Here is an 18,334-nt window from a genome sequence, read left to right as displayed (position 1 = left end):
TACCAACTTGAAAAAAGCATTCACGTCCTCATAGCACTCGGAATTACAACTTGTGAACTGGGAGTTTTCTGAGAGCTACGGCTTGTACCACGTGAACCAGAAAAACATGGCGGCACTTCCAGTAGTAAAATGTAATTAATAATTATATTTATATTTGAAAATTCATGTAATTGACTTTTTCCAATGAAGATGTCTTCATAAAAAAAGTAATGTGAACATAAATGAAAGACATGCAGCACACAGTTAGATATCTATGCTATCCATGTAATAACAATCTAAATAAATAATTATAAAGTGTAATAATAACGCATTTGCATAGCAACTGTTACTTGTATTGTGTTTTACAGCTGCCAGTAACATTCTTTCATGCGGGTTCATTTTGTTGACTGTCGCTATAGAAACGAATAATCCCCAGTTTGAGAACAGCACAGAGTTGCACGTCACATGTTGTAATCTAAGAATTACAGTAATTACGACATGGCGTGAATGCAGCAAAATAGCCTACAAATGGAAGACAATGAGTGCAACGCTGAAAAGGGGCGGGGCTACATAAGGTCTATCCCAGTGATGGGCAAACTTGGCCCTTCCAGGCCACTTTCCTGCAGAGATTTGATCCAATCCTGATAAAACTCACCTTCCTGTAGCTTTCTAGTAGTCTTGAAGACAATGGTTAGCTGGTTCAGGTGTGTTTGATTAGAGTTGGAGCTAAACTCTGAAGGAAAGTGACCTGGAAGGGCCAAGTTTGCCCACCCCTGGTCTATACCATAAAAATTAAGTTCCATAAACTGAATCCTACCTGTTGCAAAATTTACACGACTTCTCTTATAAAAGACGTCTCTTGCATTTTTTAGCTCTAAAAATGATCAATTAAATGCAAATGTTAGAATGTATTGTATGCTATCAGTTTACTAAATGATAAGCTTTCCCACACATTTCTGACAAAAGTAGATGTTACACTGTTGTTACACTCTTTCTGCAAAAGATTTTGAAGAATGTTTCAATTGTTGTTATCCATGAAGGTCAGTGGGATCAAAGACAACATCTGACCCTATTTGTGTATAATGTTGTGGGTGTGTGTTCCACATTCGAATGTCCTACTTTACATGTAAGTTATGACAGAGCATTCATTTTTGGGTTAACTGTCCCTTTAAAGCAACAAATCTCCAAATTTTTTGGAAGAATATAAACAGAGGGAGGCACTTCTCCTCCAATATATTTTGATTACTTGTGTTTTTCAGTGGTTGATTATTAGAGTTGATTTCCCCAATCCTGAACCTTCCGAAACCGACAATTGTGAATAAATATTTTGGATCAGTATGCATAAAACACAACTGTCAACTGTCAAAAAGTGCCGTAACAGGACAGGCTATTTGGGACAGGAAACAATTTCAACAGCGTGGAATTTAGCACTACCACCAAATGCTCAATCAGACAGAGAACATATCTGGCAATGCATGCCGCACTAGTGGACACGGGGGAAAACACAGCTTTGTGATGGATTTAATGGCACATCACAGTCATGGAGAAAATCATTCTGCCTTCCCAATCAAATGAAAATGAATGCCTTGCGAGCTATAAAATCTGAATGATGTTCTTCTGTCCAAAATATTGTTTTAGACATGTTGTTGCAAGTGTATCGGCTACAGGTTACGGCAAAGCAATGTTCACAGTCTCTTTATACCACTGATCAGAGTACTGACGTACACTAGCGTTCAAATATAGACTATTACTTTTCCAGGAGAACTTTGGGTTAAGCAGATGTCATGAAGGAAAATCAATTTTCGTTGGAGAGCATTGGCTGTTCTGGCAACACACACATGACAATAAACCAGTGTTGAGAGACTAGAGAATAACTCAATGTAGTGATGCAGTGTGATTAACTCAGCTGTTTTTAACATACAATAACATTATATTAAAATATACTTTTCTAATTTGGATATTTTAAGAAGTATTTTCGATTTAATATTAAAATAAATAGTATTTGTTTTATGTCAGGGAGACAAACTCTTGAAGATACAGGCTTAGAACCAGGCTATTGGCAAACGTTTAAGCTTTGTTCAGCTTATTTGGATATCACAGCTCTCTAATGATGCACTTAAGTACCATTCAATCATGAGATCTATGTGCTGGTTTGGAAAACAAGCATTGCTTCAGTGTAGAATAACTGAAGATGCAAGTTAAGGCGATCTTAAAAACCTGACCCTAAAATGCTCTCTCTCAAGCCTAATTTGTTTTAGTAAATCAGTTTATTTAGACATCTCATTTCATTGTACCGTTTAAAAAAAAGTACTTCCAAGAGTCATTATGCAGAAGTGTTCCCAGAAGTCCTTACGAGACATTCAAGAACGTTCAATACATATTTAGTTTAATACTGCTGTTATTTTCAGGTCAATATAAGGCGTGGGATTTATTTATTTATTTATTTTTTAATAAAATGCTGTAAAAGTTAAAAATAGCTCTGTTTTTAAACAGTTGCCGGGTTCCATCAAGCTGTTTTCAAGGTCAGGTGAACAAAGAACCAACATAGTTCCAAGACAATTAGTCAACTACTGTAGCTGTTATGGCAACTAATTGATTTCAGAAATATGTAGTTTAGCACATAAAGCTTGCAATTTAGCAAAATACAGTTCCGTTTCAGAGATGCTCGACTGCAATACATATATTTCAAAACAAACACTTTTTTTCAGATTTTGTGAGGTTTAATGTTCATCTGCATGAGTTTTGTTTCATACATATGGTACATAAAGTTAATTTTTACACCAAACATAATCCCCATGTAAAAAAAGACAAAACATAGAATAACTAGCAGTGACACATACATTGATTGAGTTCATGTGTTCACGATGGCTCGGGCAATGGTTTTCCTTTACAAACATGAAGATATAATGTATACATTGTATGTGTTAGAAAATATTAACAAAAACCTACAGCTCACATGTAAAAAACTAACTCGGCAGGACTGCAAACATAGAAATGAATTCAAATAATATCACAATTTCAGAAGAAAAGAAAAAAACTATTTACAATTTCAAATTATGCGAGGCAGTAGGACAACAAAGAAAAATCAACTAGTGGCAAATTATGCATTTTTCAGTGTTGAAAAAAAAATAAAATATACAGGTGGCAGCAATAATCCAAAATATGTGACATGGGGACAGGTATTTCTTTCCAGCAATGTGACCCAGGAACCACAGATGATTCTAATGCTACACTAGTACACACATAAAAATCAATGCCAGGCATAAAGGTGTGCACAGTAGGTAGCTTCACATATTGTAACCTATCCCATAAACCACTGCAAAAAATACATTTTTAAAACCAATCCAGAACAACTCTAAGGGTTTCTCTTTTATCACTTGAAACTTTCACATTGAGCACAAACATTGAGCACATTTAAATTTTTTTTTTCAGCATGTACTTTTGACATGGTTTAACAACATGAGCGTCATTCTTGTCAGATGCTCTCATTCTTTGAAGAGGTCTGGTTGAGGTTGTAAAGAGGGCAGCAGTGATTTGTATTGACTCTTCGTAAGGGTTCAGGACTGAATATGACGCTAAATATGTTCTAGAGGGTAAGAGAATACTGAGGATCGTACTCTAAAAAAATACATCAACATATGCTTTTCTTTCAAAAATAGCTTAATGAGGAAGAAAGTTGTGGATTGTCCCTGAAAAGGTTTCTGTGTAGGTCAACCAGTGAAACAAAATGGGACATTAATTAATAGTAGGTTTAACAAAAAGACAAAATGAAAAAAAAACTGTATGGAAACGCATGCATTTTCAAGGACAGCCTACACTTAAGAATACAGCAGCAACGGAAATAAAACACGTTATCTTGACTTTTAACAACAAGATTTTAAAGAAATAATTTGATACATGAGAGTTACGATTATCTGGGTTGCTTGAAACGTAGATGCGTTTCCTGATGAAAAGTATGTTTATCTCTCTAAATCTTTGATAATACCAAATGTAAACATTTGTGTGGAAGCAAATATGGAATGCTCTATTTCTTTGGTAATTACAAGCAAAACGAGATGAAAGTGTTTATGTCATCAAAAATGAAGTGTTTCACTTGTGACATTGTATTGAATAATACCTTATGAGAGGAAGTGAAATAGAGCCCTTTATTTTTATTTATAATTTTTTTTTCATGTAGAGCAGAGGGAACATTCACATTTTAGATTATAATGACTACATATTTTATTGATATTTGGTACTATTTGGATATCTTTAAGAAAAACGGGCACTGCCAATTTACCCATATAATGCTGTTTCAGCAGAATCACTGTAGGGATGTTGTGCCATGTTGTAATTTTGACAAAATGTCAATAGATAAATACAATGTTACATGTACAACAAGAAGCAAGCAAATATAATCTGAAGAATAAAAGAGCAACACACAAATGTGTAACAATCGATAAAACAAAACTCACTGAAAGAGAGAGAGAAAAAAGAAAGCAAAAAGGTGACACAATGACAAAGAAAGAGTTCTGTCATTACCTACTCGACCTCATGCAATTGCAAATCTGAATGAGGTTATTTTTTATCAGGAACACAAAAAGACAATTCTTAAATATCATTCAAGCAGTTCTTTTCCATACACCCCAAAATCGGGTTTCACAGCAATGTTACAGAAGAACCATCTTTGGTTCCCAAATAACTTTTCAGTGAACATTTCTTAAAAGAACCACTTTTACTTAAATCAAAAGATTTTTATTTTTTTTTTCACTAAAAAAAGCTTTTGTGAAATGGAAGGGATCCATACATGTTAAATATTCATCATGTAACAACTGATGCCAATAAAGAAACTTTATTTTTTAAAGTGTCCTTTTTGGAACCTGACAGACATAATCACCTTGAACCATATCTCAGAAAAGAGCTGCGAGAAGGTTATTTAAAAAAACATCTTCTATGCTCTAGAAAAAAATATATATATATCAGCATATGCTTTGAAATCACGAGAGTGCATAAATAATGACCGAATGTTCCATTTTGCGTGACAATTTCTTGAAACACTGTCAATGGTCAGACACTTGGCAGAATTAAAATAAAGGAGGGGAAGATCTAAGAGAGGTTTAGGCAGAGCAAAGGCTGATACTCTGTGTTCAGGAGAAGTGAGGTGTGCTGTTGTGAGGGGAGGGAGGGTGTAGAGTTGTGGTGCGGTGTTTCTATATTTACAGCACAAGACTAGGGGTCCTAACCACAGCCTCATAGTGAAACATGCAGTGCACAACACACACGGTTTCAGGTCCACAAACTACTGACACTTTTATTCATTGTTCCGAGAGACCGCCTGCATCCTGATGTGGCCAGCGCAGGACAACAGTAATGAGGAAGGAAGTGTTGTTCTCTCCAGGTGTGACGCGTAATGGCTATCCAGTATGGGGCGATGGGGCGATGGGGCGTCTTCCCGCTCAGACGGCCATGGGTCTAGACGGACTGCTCTTTGGGGAAGGTAAACGGGGGTCGGGGGGCGGGAGGGGCCGCGTTGGGCTGGAAGGTGTACATGGTTGTATTAGTAGGGTGCTGGGGCAGGAAGGTAACAGGGGGGTAGGCAAAAGGAGGTGGAGGTTCAATAAATTGTTCCTGGTTGCCCGGATGATGGCAGCTCACATAGTCAGCTGGGTTCGGTAGCTCTTCGTTCCCAGAGTTCTGTGGAAACAAGAAAATTAGAGCAGTGGAAGACACAATGATAAAAGACACTGTAAAGGCCTTTCACATGATTCTTACACAACACAAATCAGATCACGGCATTCAGAGAATAATCATAGTATTTAAAAAGAAAAACATATTCGATGCAAATGAATAAACTTTTTTTTTTTTCTTGTGGAAATCAAAGAGGCATATGACACTGATGTGGTTAATGTGAAATTAATTACCTTAAAGAGCAATTAAACAATAAACAACAAGTTCTGTGCAAAACAAATTCATATATATTTTTAAAAACCATTAATGATATATTTGTAGTGATTTAGATTTTTTTATCCAAAAAAGTGCATATCTTAAAGATTTGAATTAACTTAGAGGGATAGTTCACCCAATAATAAAACGTTTATCAGCAATTGCGCACTCTCATGTTGTTCCACACCCATAAGCAGTGCAGAAGTAATGCATTATAATATTGCGTTACTCCCTAAAAAAAGTAACTAATTATGTTACTTAGTTACTTTTTATGGATAGTAATGTGTTACGTTACTTTTGCATAACTTTTTACATCTGGGCAGGGCTTGCTTGTTTGTTTTTAATATAACAAGTTATATTCTTTGGCAAATGTACAAGCTCTTTCACACCAACAGCTTCAGGGTGAAGGAAACTTAGATTAACGTCTGTACAGTAGAACGCAGAAGAAGAAAGCTCAACATTCTTCAGTAATAAAAAAAAAGAAGAACAAATGCTAGTTTATCTTGAGTAATTTTTGATTATTAGTATGGTTGAATTGGATCATTGAAGTTCAGCAGCAAAGACACTGGTTGATAAAATGGGATTAAATACATAAAGGATATTTGTATTATTTAACATATTTAATTATTGTATATATATATATATATATATATATATATATATATATATATATATATATATATATATATATATATATATATATATATATATATATATATATATATATATATATATATATATATATATATATTCTGAGAGGTTTTATTGAAGGCCCAAATTTAATGCTTTAAAAAGTTCAAAAAGACATTGTCAGAGTAATTCAAATGAATTGAGCGGTTTAATCCAAGTATTCTAAAGAGACACAATTGCTTTATATATTGAACAGAATTAATTGAGGCTTTTATTCATATAAAAACATTGATCAACGCACATTTTATAGAGCACATCAAATATAAATAAACATTCTTTTGTCAAGCAAGTGAGGTTGAGCTTTGTTTACCATATTTGATGTGCTCTATATGTGTTACTTTTACAATGACTTTGTGAAAGACTTAAAACATTTTGAAATGGAACAAGCCTTCAGTGCTGGAACAGAAATCTCTCAGGTTTTATTAAAACATATCTTCACTTGTGTTTCAAAGATGAATGGAAGTCTTATGGTGTTGGAAAGACATGAAAGTGTGTAACTGATGCATGTTATTAGATTTGTTATATGATTCTTCCATGTCTTGTGACTGTGTACTGTACTGAGTCCAAGAAAAAATACACACCAACATATAAAACTACATGAATATACCTGTAGGATACACATCAAAAGCTGAAATATTAGCTATATTTCCCACCACTATACTGCTTAATAGGTTTTACTGTATACAGTATGAAGTTTATTAGCTTGCAGTTCCCGTGTCTGATGCCACTAATACTACAGTAAGACCAGTGTAGTGGAAAAACACAATAGTCTGACAAAAACAGCTTGTTCATATGTACAGTTAAACTGGAAATAAAACACATCTTCTTAGCTTGACGATCAGTGAGGCAGGTCCATTCTAATACAACTTGACAACTCTTCACAAAAGTCCATAATTGTTGAAAAACACTGGAAAACACTCTTATGTGTTGACCATGGCCATTCTAAACTTATCTTCCTGCAAGAAGTACTTTGATAATTGCTTGTTAAAGCTAGGAGTTAGAGATGACAAGAATGAAAAAAATGGATTGGAATACAACATAATGTAAAGTGAAATGAAGAATGCAGTAAGGAGAAAGAGATTGAGACACAGAAAGAGAGGCCATGTTTACACGTGGTATTGCGAAAAGTTAAATCAAAATGGACTGTATTAACATGGTGAGTGACTGGATCACAAAATGTTTTGGACCCCGTTTATACCTGAATTTAGTACAAACCAATTGTGATTTGACAAATGTTAACACCAGGTGTAAATTGAGTCAGAGAGAAAGAGTACAATAAAAGTGGAATGGAAAGGTGACTTACGCAGAGTCCCCAAGCATCTTTACGTCTACGACAATGATGATTCCCACTCTGTAAGCAGTATAGTAATGGAAGGAGCAACAATTTCAAAATAAACACTGAGCAATGTACCTCAGGGCTCACCCCTGGGCCATCTTCTTTTCTCAGAGCTGACAGTGAAAGACGCAAGCTGGACACACAAGGTTCAGATGGACATGGTGGAACCATAATTCAGAGCGGAAATGGACAGATGGATGTGTGAAGGAATCTGCTCACACATTCATCAGATGTCACAGACATCTTTGTGTGCACATAAAGACATCTATCAGATGAAACAGGATTGTGTAATAGTTATCTTATGTTGCAAGAATATGTAAGATTGCGTAACATGGAAAGCATATGATCTCTGCACAAAGAGCTTGGAAACTACATAAAGAATAATCAAAGAAACTGACCCTTTAAATCACTAAGATGATATTTACTCAAGATGTTCTTGATTAAATAAAACATAACTAAATATGGCTTAGTTTTCTGAAGAACAGAAAGCCATCAGCTACTTCAGTTCAGGACTTCAAGTGATCTGCAGCATAAAGTTACAGACGGTTAAAAATCTTTATGTTTTCTCAGCAGTGACAAATATATTCACTGGCTTCAGTTCCGCAAAGAACAAAAGGCTACTTGGCCTCAGACTCCCCTATTATAATTAGTTTGATAATGCATAAGATGCACCCAGCAGGCGAGAGCTGAACTTAAAATTAAATTAAAAGTGTTATTGTTTACAGACTCTCATGTCGTTCCAGTGTCCCAAGGCCTTGTGGCTTTTTTGCTTGCATGGAACATAAAATATATTTAATGCTGAGATCACCATTTACTTTCATTTTAAGGAAAAGAGCAGCTTGGACATTGTGTTTTTTTTTCTTTTTCTTTTTTTGTATTCCATGCACAAAAATACTGTTTCCCCTGGCATATTAACCCTGTAGCTATTAGACAATACTATTTGATTATGAACATATGTCTTGCTCGATAAATCTGTAGGTAAAACAAAACAAAACATGACTGGAGGAAAAAAAAAAGGAGAGGCTGATTTAAATATGCAATGTTCATTGCGTTAAATACGCAATGAACGTCAACACTTTTTTTTTTTTTTTTTTAGTATTTTTTTTGTGTCTTCATTTAACTGGTTATCAAGGAAACATACTTAGAAAGTATGATTAATGCTAAATGTTTAAACAACAGTTTCTTCCTTTCGATGGTTTAGAAAGAGGTGTGCCTACTGATTGTAACATACGTTTTAATGTATATCATGCAAGGCACAGATGGCCCCTGACATATTTATTAAAACAACAATTAATAATCAAACTAGTACAAACTAAGTTAGAAGTGCAACTCAAGTGCAACTTATTATTAATATACAATGTAATTGGAATTCATTTAGGGGGAACTGATTCTATAGCCCCTCTGGTTACAATGAATAAATAAAATAAATCAATAAAATAAAATAAAATAAAATAAAATAAAAAATACACAAATAAATAAAAAAGGGGGCTGAGGAATACAAAAATATGTGTATACCCATTTACGGTGCAGAGATAAGAACTAAGGGGTTCATTTGCTGCCTCAGGGAAATTAAACAGAGAAAAATGTTGAAGCTTTAATGTTAGCTGAACTAATAAGCTACCAAACACTGCGTAACTAAACCTCGATTTGAAGTCTTTGTTTGAACTCTGGTATTAGAGGACTGCCATACATATGCACAAACACAAAAACAGCTGCTTCCTTTGGAGGAAAAAAACTGTGTTTTCTTAACAAGCGCAAGTAATAAAATGTCTACACATGGAGGAGGTGAACCATTTTGACAGCACCTTCCTCACAGACAGTGTGAGATTCAGAGACACTTCACTCCTGCATAAAATGCAGCACTAATCTAAATGAAAATCACTGGCCGAATAAGAAGTCCTTTTCTTTCTTTCTTTTTTCCAATACCTTCAACAGTGAGGTAGGCGAGTAGGGTTCTCTCTGATAGTCCACCTTGGGGAATTTGACCTAAATAGGCTTCTTTTATCTCCTTTGACAATGTAATGATTCCCTCATCACAGCAGTGCTGCGTACCAGAACTTTGGAATTTGCCAAAGCAATTATTTCACTATCTTTAGACAAGGACGTTGACCTTCTGGCCTCTCTAGTGGCTCTACATAAAGTCAGTTACAATGCTGATTGAAAATGCTTTCTAATAATATGTACTGATTGAAATGAACCTTTTTTTTTTTTTTTACCCTATTTAAAAACGGCGGAATCCAGAGTTTATCTGTCAGTCGTTCTGAGTGCTCCTTTGACAATGTAAAACATGCCTCTATTTTTCCTTTGACTGGTCTGAAAAGAGGACTATGTTCTGACCATGCACGGTTGCATTGAATCCACTAAGACACTGTACAGCCAATTAGAAAACATGTTCAAGCCATAGCTTAATGTTGTATATCCTTTGGCTTACTCCGTGAAGATATATCAGCAAAAGCCCTTTATGAAAACCAGGAGCTTATAAAGGGTTTTCTCAAAGCCTTAAGGCCATGGAAGGTGACTAAATGTGGACTGGGTTTAGCTCTCTGTGATGTTTTGAGAATGTTAGCAGAGGAAGCTGTGCACGTGTCTCTCCTCACATTTAGGAGGCATTTACACAACACCATTTTTTAACTAATTAGAGAAAATAATTACGTGTTTATGAGGTTTATTTATGAAAAAATGGCATGCGTAACTACTGGTCTGGCAAGCATAATAGAGTTTTTAATTTTTTTGAACAGGGAAAAAGAAGTCGTGAACAGGGATCACTTTGACAACATTGTTGTCTGTACTTCTAAAATTTTTAAAAAAATGCATAGGAAAAACGTACCATGCGTTCTTAACATGCATCACTTCATCGCCACTTGCTCTTCTTCTGCCTCCCAACTATTAGAATGGTTAACATTTAAAAGGGTTGACTAATTTTAAATATCAAACAAGGTATGTTTTGCCAATGAGAGATCTAGTTAACATAAGAGTAGCAACAGTATTTCATTCAAAAATGATAAAAGAAAATAGTACAAAAACAAAGTATGAATAAATAAAATTATGTAAAAAAAAAACAACAACAAAAACACACACACACGAATGATGCACTCTACAAATGTACTTTGTCTTTATTCTATGAAAATGACAATGAAAAATAAGCTTTATTTTCTTTTGGAAAAATATTATTTATTTTAATTTCAGTGTGAAATATGACCCAGGCATTTCTTGCCAAATAACAGTATCAAGAGTAAGTAAATCTAATAAATGAAAAAAATAAAAAATAAAAAAAAACAATCCTTAATCCTAAATATGAGCAAAAATAATAGTGCCTTAACAATAACCACCAAAGGCAAGAGATATTTCTGGATATCTGCAAAATTAATCCTCACATCTGTTTTTAAAAAGCAAACATGTTGAAAATAAGTTGAAATATGTTGATAGATGATTCCTCTGCTCTCAAATCTCTTGTGACTTATTGGGAAATCTTCTGAGAAAAATTGTTTTGGTATATGATAATAGAGGAGCTAAAGTAAAATTAAATCCACATGGATCGTCATAGCTCTTTACCAAGAAAACATGATTTTCTCATTAGAGGTGTGTGTGCATTACAAGCATTTCAGATCTTGTAGAAATTCCACTGCATAGTATGACACACACAGTTCCAAAGCCATGAATTACGTAACAGGAATGTGTGGATCATCATCTCCGCAAATTCCAAAAGAAACTTCGTCGCTTTTCACAGTGCAGTTTTACAGTATGCACCCACAATCTCACTGAATCACAGTATAACACCTAAGCAATTAACTCAGTGTTATCATTAGCCATCTCTCATCTCAGAACATCTGTTCTTCGGCTCAATAGCAAGGACACATCCCCACCCTGGATTACCCACTGGACCATTGCTACATATTCACCCATATTCACGCCTCTCTCCGCTGGCAGGTTAAATTACTGGTTACCTCACTCACAGAGCCGCCCACTCTGCCTAGAAAGGTCACTGCATGTTTAAACAGGCAAAACCAACACTCAGACAAGTACACTCTCACAAGGAAGAGAAAATAAAGTTTACAGACAATAGATGACAATATGCTGGAATATGCTGAAGTAAATTCAAATTCATTTTGAAAATGAAATTATACTAAAGGGCAAGAGACCAAGAAGTTAAGGAAGAATAATGACTATAAACATATAAAGATGAGAAGGAACTAATTTATCATCATAATACATATTAAGTCAATTAAATTATAGGGAAGTATACAACTCACTCCGTGCTGTTTTGTATTTTATTTGTATGCATTATTTTTAAGTTGCCAATCCCCGCTAGCATTTTGATCATGTTCAATAATGCTCTATGATAAATTGTATTTTAACTGTGATCACGATTTCTGCTTCGCTCAGTGTGTTAAGCATAATTATCTGAATTTTTTGCTCGCTGGTTATTTATCCTGAAAATGTTTCTGTATCCATTCTAATTTGGCATTTGCCTTATCTTGTGTTGGTAACAAGCTTACGGTTGCCAGATGCCAACAGTTTAAATCCCCCAATCAGAGCCTTTTTCTTAAATCAATACATTTTCTCTGCAGTGGTTTATTTAATCCACTCAGTACATTATGGAAAAATCATTGATGAGTTGAAAACAATGGCAAACTTGTAAGTTGGAGTTTAGCGAACTCTACTGAGCCAGTCTGTTTTGTTTCACGTTTTGCGCTGTTTTGCAGCAACTAAATCTGCAATGTTCTTGATTTGTGCTTATGTGAAAGTAGAATAATTATGATGAAATGTAAATAAATAAATAAAGAATCACAATCATGATGATTAATAATCATGATTATATTTTGAAGTGGCATGTACTGTAATGATGGAAAATATTGTTAATGGTGGGGAAAGGGTTATCAGTCACATTAGATGAAATGCACGGGGGATTTAAATGTAATTGCAGATCATATTAATGAAACAAAATGAAATAATGTCAAATTAAAAGCTTTAAAGCACATTTTAAATAATCTTATGTTTTAGTAGTCATGCTTTAAAAAAGTACACTCATTCTGATGTGTTGACTAACATACTAAAGACTTCACATTAGAGTTAACATTAGAGTTAATACATTTTAAATGTACCAACTTGCAGCAAAATACAAATCAAATAAATAAAAGATTTAAAATATATTTATATAAAAAAAAATATGTATTTTTTGGTTTACCATAAACACTTGTCAGTATATTCTGCAGTATACTTTAACTGTATTTCAAAGACAATTAAGTGGGTCAAAAACACTCTTAATTTCAACTAATTGCTTTTAATATACATTTAAATTATAGCGCATTTTCATTTAATTGTGAATGACAAGCATTCAGTTCGACAAGTCTTCATTCAGTTTGCACTTAAGTGTATTCTTTTAAAATATTTTATTTCCATCTTTTTAAGGTATGCGAGGCACGTTGAAATGTACAGCACACGTTCTCTTACTTCAGCAGAATTTTTCACAAGCATCTTTCTGATAAGATCATAATATCTGTTAGGACTTGTATTTAATTTTAATGTGTCTATAATATCTATTACAAACAAATCACATAATTATTATTTTTTATTTTTTTACTTTGTTTCTCATGCTTTTCTTCGTTTTAGTCTTCAGTGAAAACTTTCACACTCACACAAAGGAAAGACTAACGAGATGACTGAAGCAAGATTCACAAAGAAAAAAAGCAATGGGTCGTGCGTAAGTGAGTAAGCTTATGTGTGATGTCAGCACAATAAGACTTAAAGCTCGATGCACAATACTCAGAAGCCGCTGCAAGATCTCCTGCAAGAAAGTCTACCATCTGAGACTTTAAATCCTCCAAATCATCACAGCTCAGACGGGATGAGAGATAAAAACATGTTTGGTCTCTAATGACAGATATTGGAATGTCAGTCATTAATCATTATGGTAATGTGGGTCAAATGGCTAAAGCCACTTTTGAGGAATAAGCTGAAGAGGTAATTATCATTTTTAAAGGCCACATTTGGGCTTGAATGACATTACAAATGATATTGAATCTCATTAATGTTAATAAGTACTAATGGAAAATAAAAAACACTTGGAAATTGCAATTCAAAGCAAATGTAATTGCATCGTTTAAGCAATTAGAGAAAATGCACCTCAGTCCAGACAAAGTAAAAGAGAAACTCCTAATGTATTCTAAGAATCAAATTTATATTAAAAGCACTTTCACTTATGAACAATGCTGATGGTATTGTTTCTAGCGCACGTGGTCTCTGTTGTTTCAGAACTCAATTCACTAAAGGAATTATGCAAATCCAGTGCAAACGTGCCCCTAAAATAAGCGCTAAAAGCAATTTGCACGTCACAGTTCGGAGAGCAAGATTTTAGAGAATACAGCAGACTACTGTGATCTGACATACTATGATGCTGTTCTCCATCATTCAATCATCATTTGATAAATTACTACCTCCATTATTAATATACAAAGTACACAAGCATTTTGTCTTCTAAACAAAATGTCATTTAGCACCCACTTTCCCTAACACAGCTTTGTGAGTTTCGTGATTCGGTGCATTGCATAATAAGCCTAATTTCATAGAAAGAAAGCATGTTTCTGCTGAATAAAGGACAACATTGAATTGTCAATTTGACGTATTGTTCAAAGTTGTTTGAGATGATTTAGTGCCACAAATTTCCTGTAAAAAATCACTAAAATTATTCAAAACAAATTTTGTAAAGTCAATTGATATATTCTCAATTTCTTGCTTTATTATTAATATTTCATGAAAAAAATGAATTAAAATATTACAGAGCTTTGACTCTGCAAAAAACTATTTTATTCTCAAGGAAAAGTTTTTTTTTAGTCCTTGAACAGAAATAAATTATTATTTTCACCATGCAGTCTGCGCTTAGCTTCAGTCCTCATGCTGTGTGAACCTGACATTTGTCTATAGTGCAATATTAAACTTTGACTTTAATGCTTGGTTTAAAATACCGTTTTCATAACACTGATGACTACTTTAAATGCTAGAGAAAGAAAATATCATGCTTCGAAAGATTTTGATCTGAGATGCTTTTAAGCTTTTAGAAAAACATACTTTGGCAGGATCATAATTTATTGATGGTATTTGATAAACTGCATATCATACGATTATGTACCTTATAAATGTATAGATAACACTATTTTTTATACTTTTTGTTTTGATGATCCACAGTGTGTCACTTCTCTCTATGTGGAAACACTTTGTAGCAGCTAACAATGATTTAGCAATTCTATTTGTTGATTTTGCTCCCTTGCGCTCAAACTTTACATTCTCATCTAAGAACGGCTGTCAAGTCTTTTGTTGAGTTATTTTGTTCTTGTTTTATGATGTTCCTGCTCAGCAGTGTTTGCAGCGGTGGCCCTCAGAGAACTCCACGCTGTGATATTAATTGCTTGTTTTAACAGTGAGGCTGACTCATTCAGACTTTACCCCTGAGAACTGCATTTTTTTTCTTTCTTTCTTCTTCCTCTCGGCTGCTATTATCTAAAAGAAGAAGAGATGAGTTTCTGAACCGATGGGGAATCTCTTGCACACTGGGACAGTAACAGGCAAAAGTCGGACCCTCTTGTGTGTTTATCTTATACAGTGGAGATAACATTAAAATAACTGTCTGAAACCTACTGAGTGGGCAAAATGGCAAAATGTTAAAGAATAAAACTGCATACACCACTTTTCTAATATCTGGGGTCAGTGAGATATTTGATGTTTTTAAAGGAATCTTCTGCTTGATCAAAAATATAGTAAAAAATGGCAATACTGTGAAATATTATTAAAGTTCTATTTAATATATTTTAAAATACATATATATATATATATATATATATATATATATATATAGTCACTTTTGATCATTTCAATGCATACTTGCTTATACAACATACTTGAGGTTTCCAAATATCCAAATAGGCTGATAAATCAGATTTTCCCATCCCACACTCATACCATTGGTTAAGGCAGTGTTGCTGTGTTGAGAAGTTCAAACAAATAACGTGAAATTTTTTAAATGTCAAAGAGCCACATAACTGTCAAACAATGATAGAATTATTTTTTAACACAGCGAATTACACGCATCTTCGTGTACCCCATCAACTACCCCATCAAACTGACATTAGTGACATGTTATCGTGTCACTATCGTGGTAGCTCATTTATTATGATTAAAAGCTTTGGTATTTAGTCACTTCTAACACATGGCCACCACAAATGCAATTAACCAAATGTCCACTCATACAGTATATCTCTTCCGAAACCCCATTAAACATAGTTTTCCTCACTTAATCAAGTTCTTGAATAATATATAAACCATTTGCAGCAATGTAATCAATCTCAGCTGTAAAACCACACTCTTCGGACAACACATGCCTGATCCGAGCCCTGATGCATGACAATGGAGACTATACTATAAACATATACTTGTTGTTTCCGACACTGAAATTCATGAATACTATATTATTCTTTAATAATAACAACAACAAAACAAACAATACACAATTGCAAACAAATAATAATAATGCAAAATCTTGAATACATAGTTTGTATTCAATGTTGTTGCATTAGAAAAAATGAGTTTTTGAATAGTGTATGTATATACAGTATATATATATATATATATATATATATATATATATATATATATATATATATATATATACACATATTGTAGCTTAATTCTGGGTAACTTATTATTTACTGTGATTTTTTTTATTAAACCATAACAAAATGTGTATCCAATTTAGAGGGCAGCCTTGGACAGCAGATAGATACATAGATAAAGGCAAAAGCAAACAACAGAAGAAAGAAGACACAAACAGGAAACACAGAGGGAATTCAGTGCTCAGTGAGAGAGAGTGAGGGACAAACAGAGGAAAAGAAACATAGGAGTGCATCAGTCTGTGTACCTTGAGGCCAGAGTCATAGGGGGAAAAGCCTACAATGGCATGCGTTAGTGTGAGATAGGCTGGATGGTTGCGTACTCGACAAGGTCCCCGCCAGTGTGCACAGAGCTTCGTGGGCTGGGAGAGGAAGCCAATGCTGCAGTATCCAGTTCCGCATACTGGACATCACAGTCCTTGTGACCAGAGTTCTGGAGATAAGAGAGGTGGAGAGGATGTATGAGGAGTGGAGCTCAAAAGAAAGAGTGAGAGAGACAGAGAGAGCGTAGAGGAGAACAGAAAGAGAGAGAACAGAGCTGTCACTCCAATCAGTGAGCACAGACTCCAGGTTAGTGAAATGAAAAAAAAAATAAATAAATAAAGTAATAATAATAATAATACAACACTTCACTGAGGAGTCAAGTCTTATTATTATTATTATTATTATTATTATTATTATTATTATTATTTTCTTTTTTATCTAAGGCTGAATCTAACTAACTAACTAACTAACTAAATGAATACATGTCTAAGCCAATTTTGTATAATTTGGATTTGCATTGCATTATGACACTTTTTATGAATTTTCTGCCTAAGTTTTCATACATAAATACATCTGTATGTATTTATTTGTTTGTTTGTTTGTTTGTTTGCTTGCATTTTGGTTGTGATAACTGTGAGGTGCTTAATTGTCATTTATATATATATATATATATATTAGATAATATTAATGATATTGTAATATAACTTTTATTAGTTATGCAATAGTAATTCTAAATAATATTCATAATAACATGTAATATAATAACATATTAATTAATACATTAACAAAATATATTGAAACTGTAATAATGTGACTTTTTACAGTAATGAGAATCAGGATTAGTAATTGTCACATTATAGTAAAGATAATTTACTTATTTAAAATCATAGTAATGAGAATAATGTTAGGCCTACTGAAAAAAAAAAAAATGAAATAATGAAAGAAAATGTATCATCATGGAAAGCTCGTGGAATTTTAATGATCCTAAAAAAAGACTTTGTGTAAATTAAAATATTTTTTTGGGGGGCGGGGGGGATAATTCATCAATAAATGAATTTATTTGGAGATAAATATGGCCTGGATGTTCTTGCAAGGTGTTGTGAAATTTACTCTTACATATTTAGCTTGTGTGCTGATAGTGAAACCAGCAGAAAATGATTCGTATGCACTGAATTGTATGATTCATATGTTTAAGCTTTAATAATGTATTTATATTGACTCTGCAAGTAACAGATACTTTCATTGTTCCTGTGTTGGTATCACCATCTTGACTTTATGACTGCCTTCTGCCTCTGCAGCTGTTAAATCATGTAGCTCAGGCAATATGACGAGACTCCTCCAGTGAAGTGACGTGGAAGAGCAGAGATGAGATGAATGGACAGACATTATGAAGCATGATAATGATAACACAGAAAACAAGACGTGGTGATGTTTTCACATGAAGACAGATGGCCTGGCGTGTAACCGATAAATCAATCAAGCT

The 18,334-nt window shown here is 33.9% G+C and overlaps 1 protein-coding gene across 7 annotated transcripts in view; it reads right to left on the bottom strand.

Moving 5' to 3' along the window:
* Nucleotides 1-2,696: 2,696 nt before the first annotated feature.
* The window catches only part of LOC107563312 (nectin-1-like), a 234,106-nt gene continuing 218,468 nt past the window's right edge, over nt 2,697-18,334 (bottom strand). For 2 of the 7 annotated variants that reach the window (XM_016248151.1, XM_016248158.1), the window contains 2 exons: nt 16,911-17,020; nt 5,530-5,652 (listed from right to left, as the gene is read on the bottom strand). In XM_016248151.1, the coding sequence (XP_016103637.1) occupies nt 5,610-5,652; nt 16,911-17,020 (153 nt within the window). In that variant the 3' untranslated portion in view covers nt 5,530-5,609. Of the gene's footprint in view, nt 3,596-4,784; nt 5,653-16,835; nt 17,021-18,334 lie in introns of those variants that run through there. The other 5 variants (XM_016248154.1, XM_016248153.1, XM_016248155.1 and 2 more) reach the window with 4 other exon arrangements.

This window comes from Sinocyclocheilus grahami, unplaced genomic scaffold (genome assembly GCF_001515645.1).
Source record: "Sinocyclocheilus grahami isolate Dianchi unplaced genomic scaffold, SAMN03320097.WGS_v1.1 scaffold867.1, whole genome shotgun sequence".
Classification (NCBI taxonomy): domain Eukaryota; kingdom Metazoa; phylum Chordata; class Actinopteri; order Cypriniformes; family Cyprinidae; genus Sinocyclocheilus; species Sinocyclocheilus grahami.
Note: the sequence above shows the minus strand (reverse complement) of the source record. Positions and strands in the feature narration are given on the sequence as shown.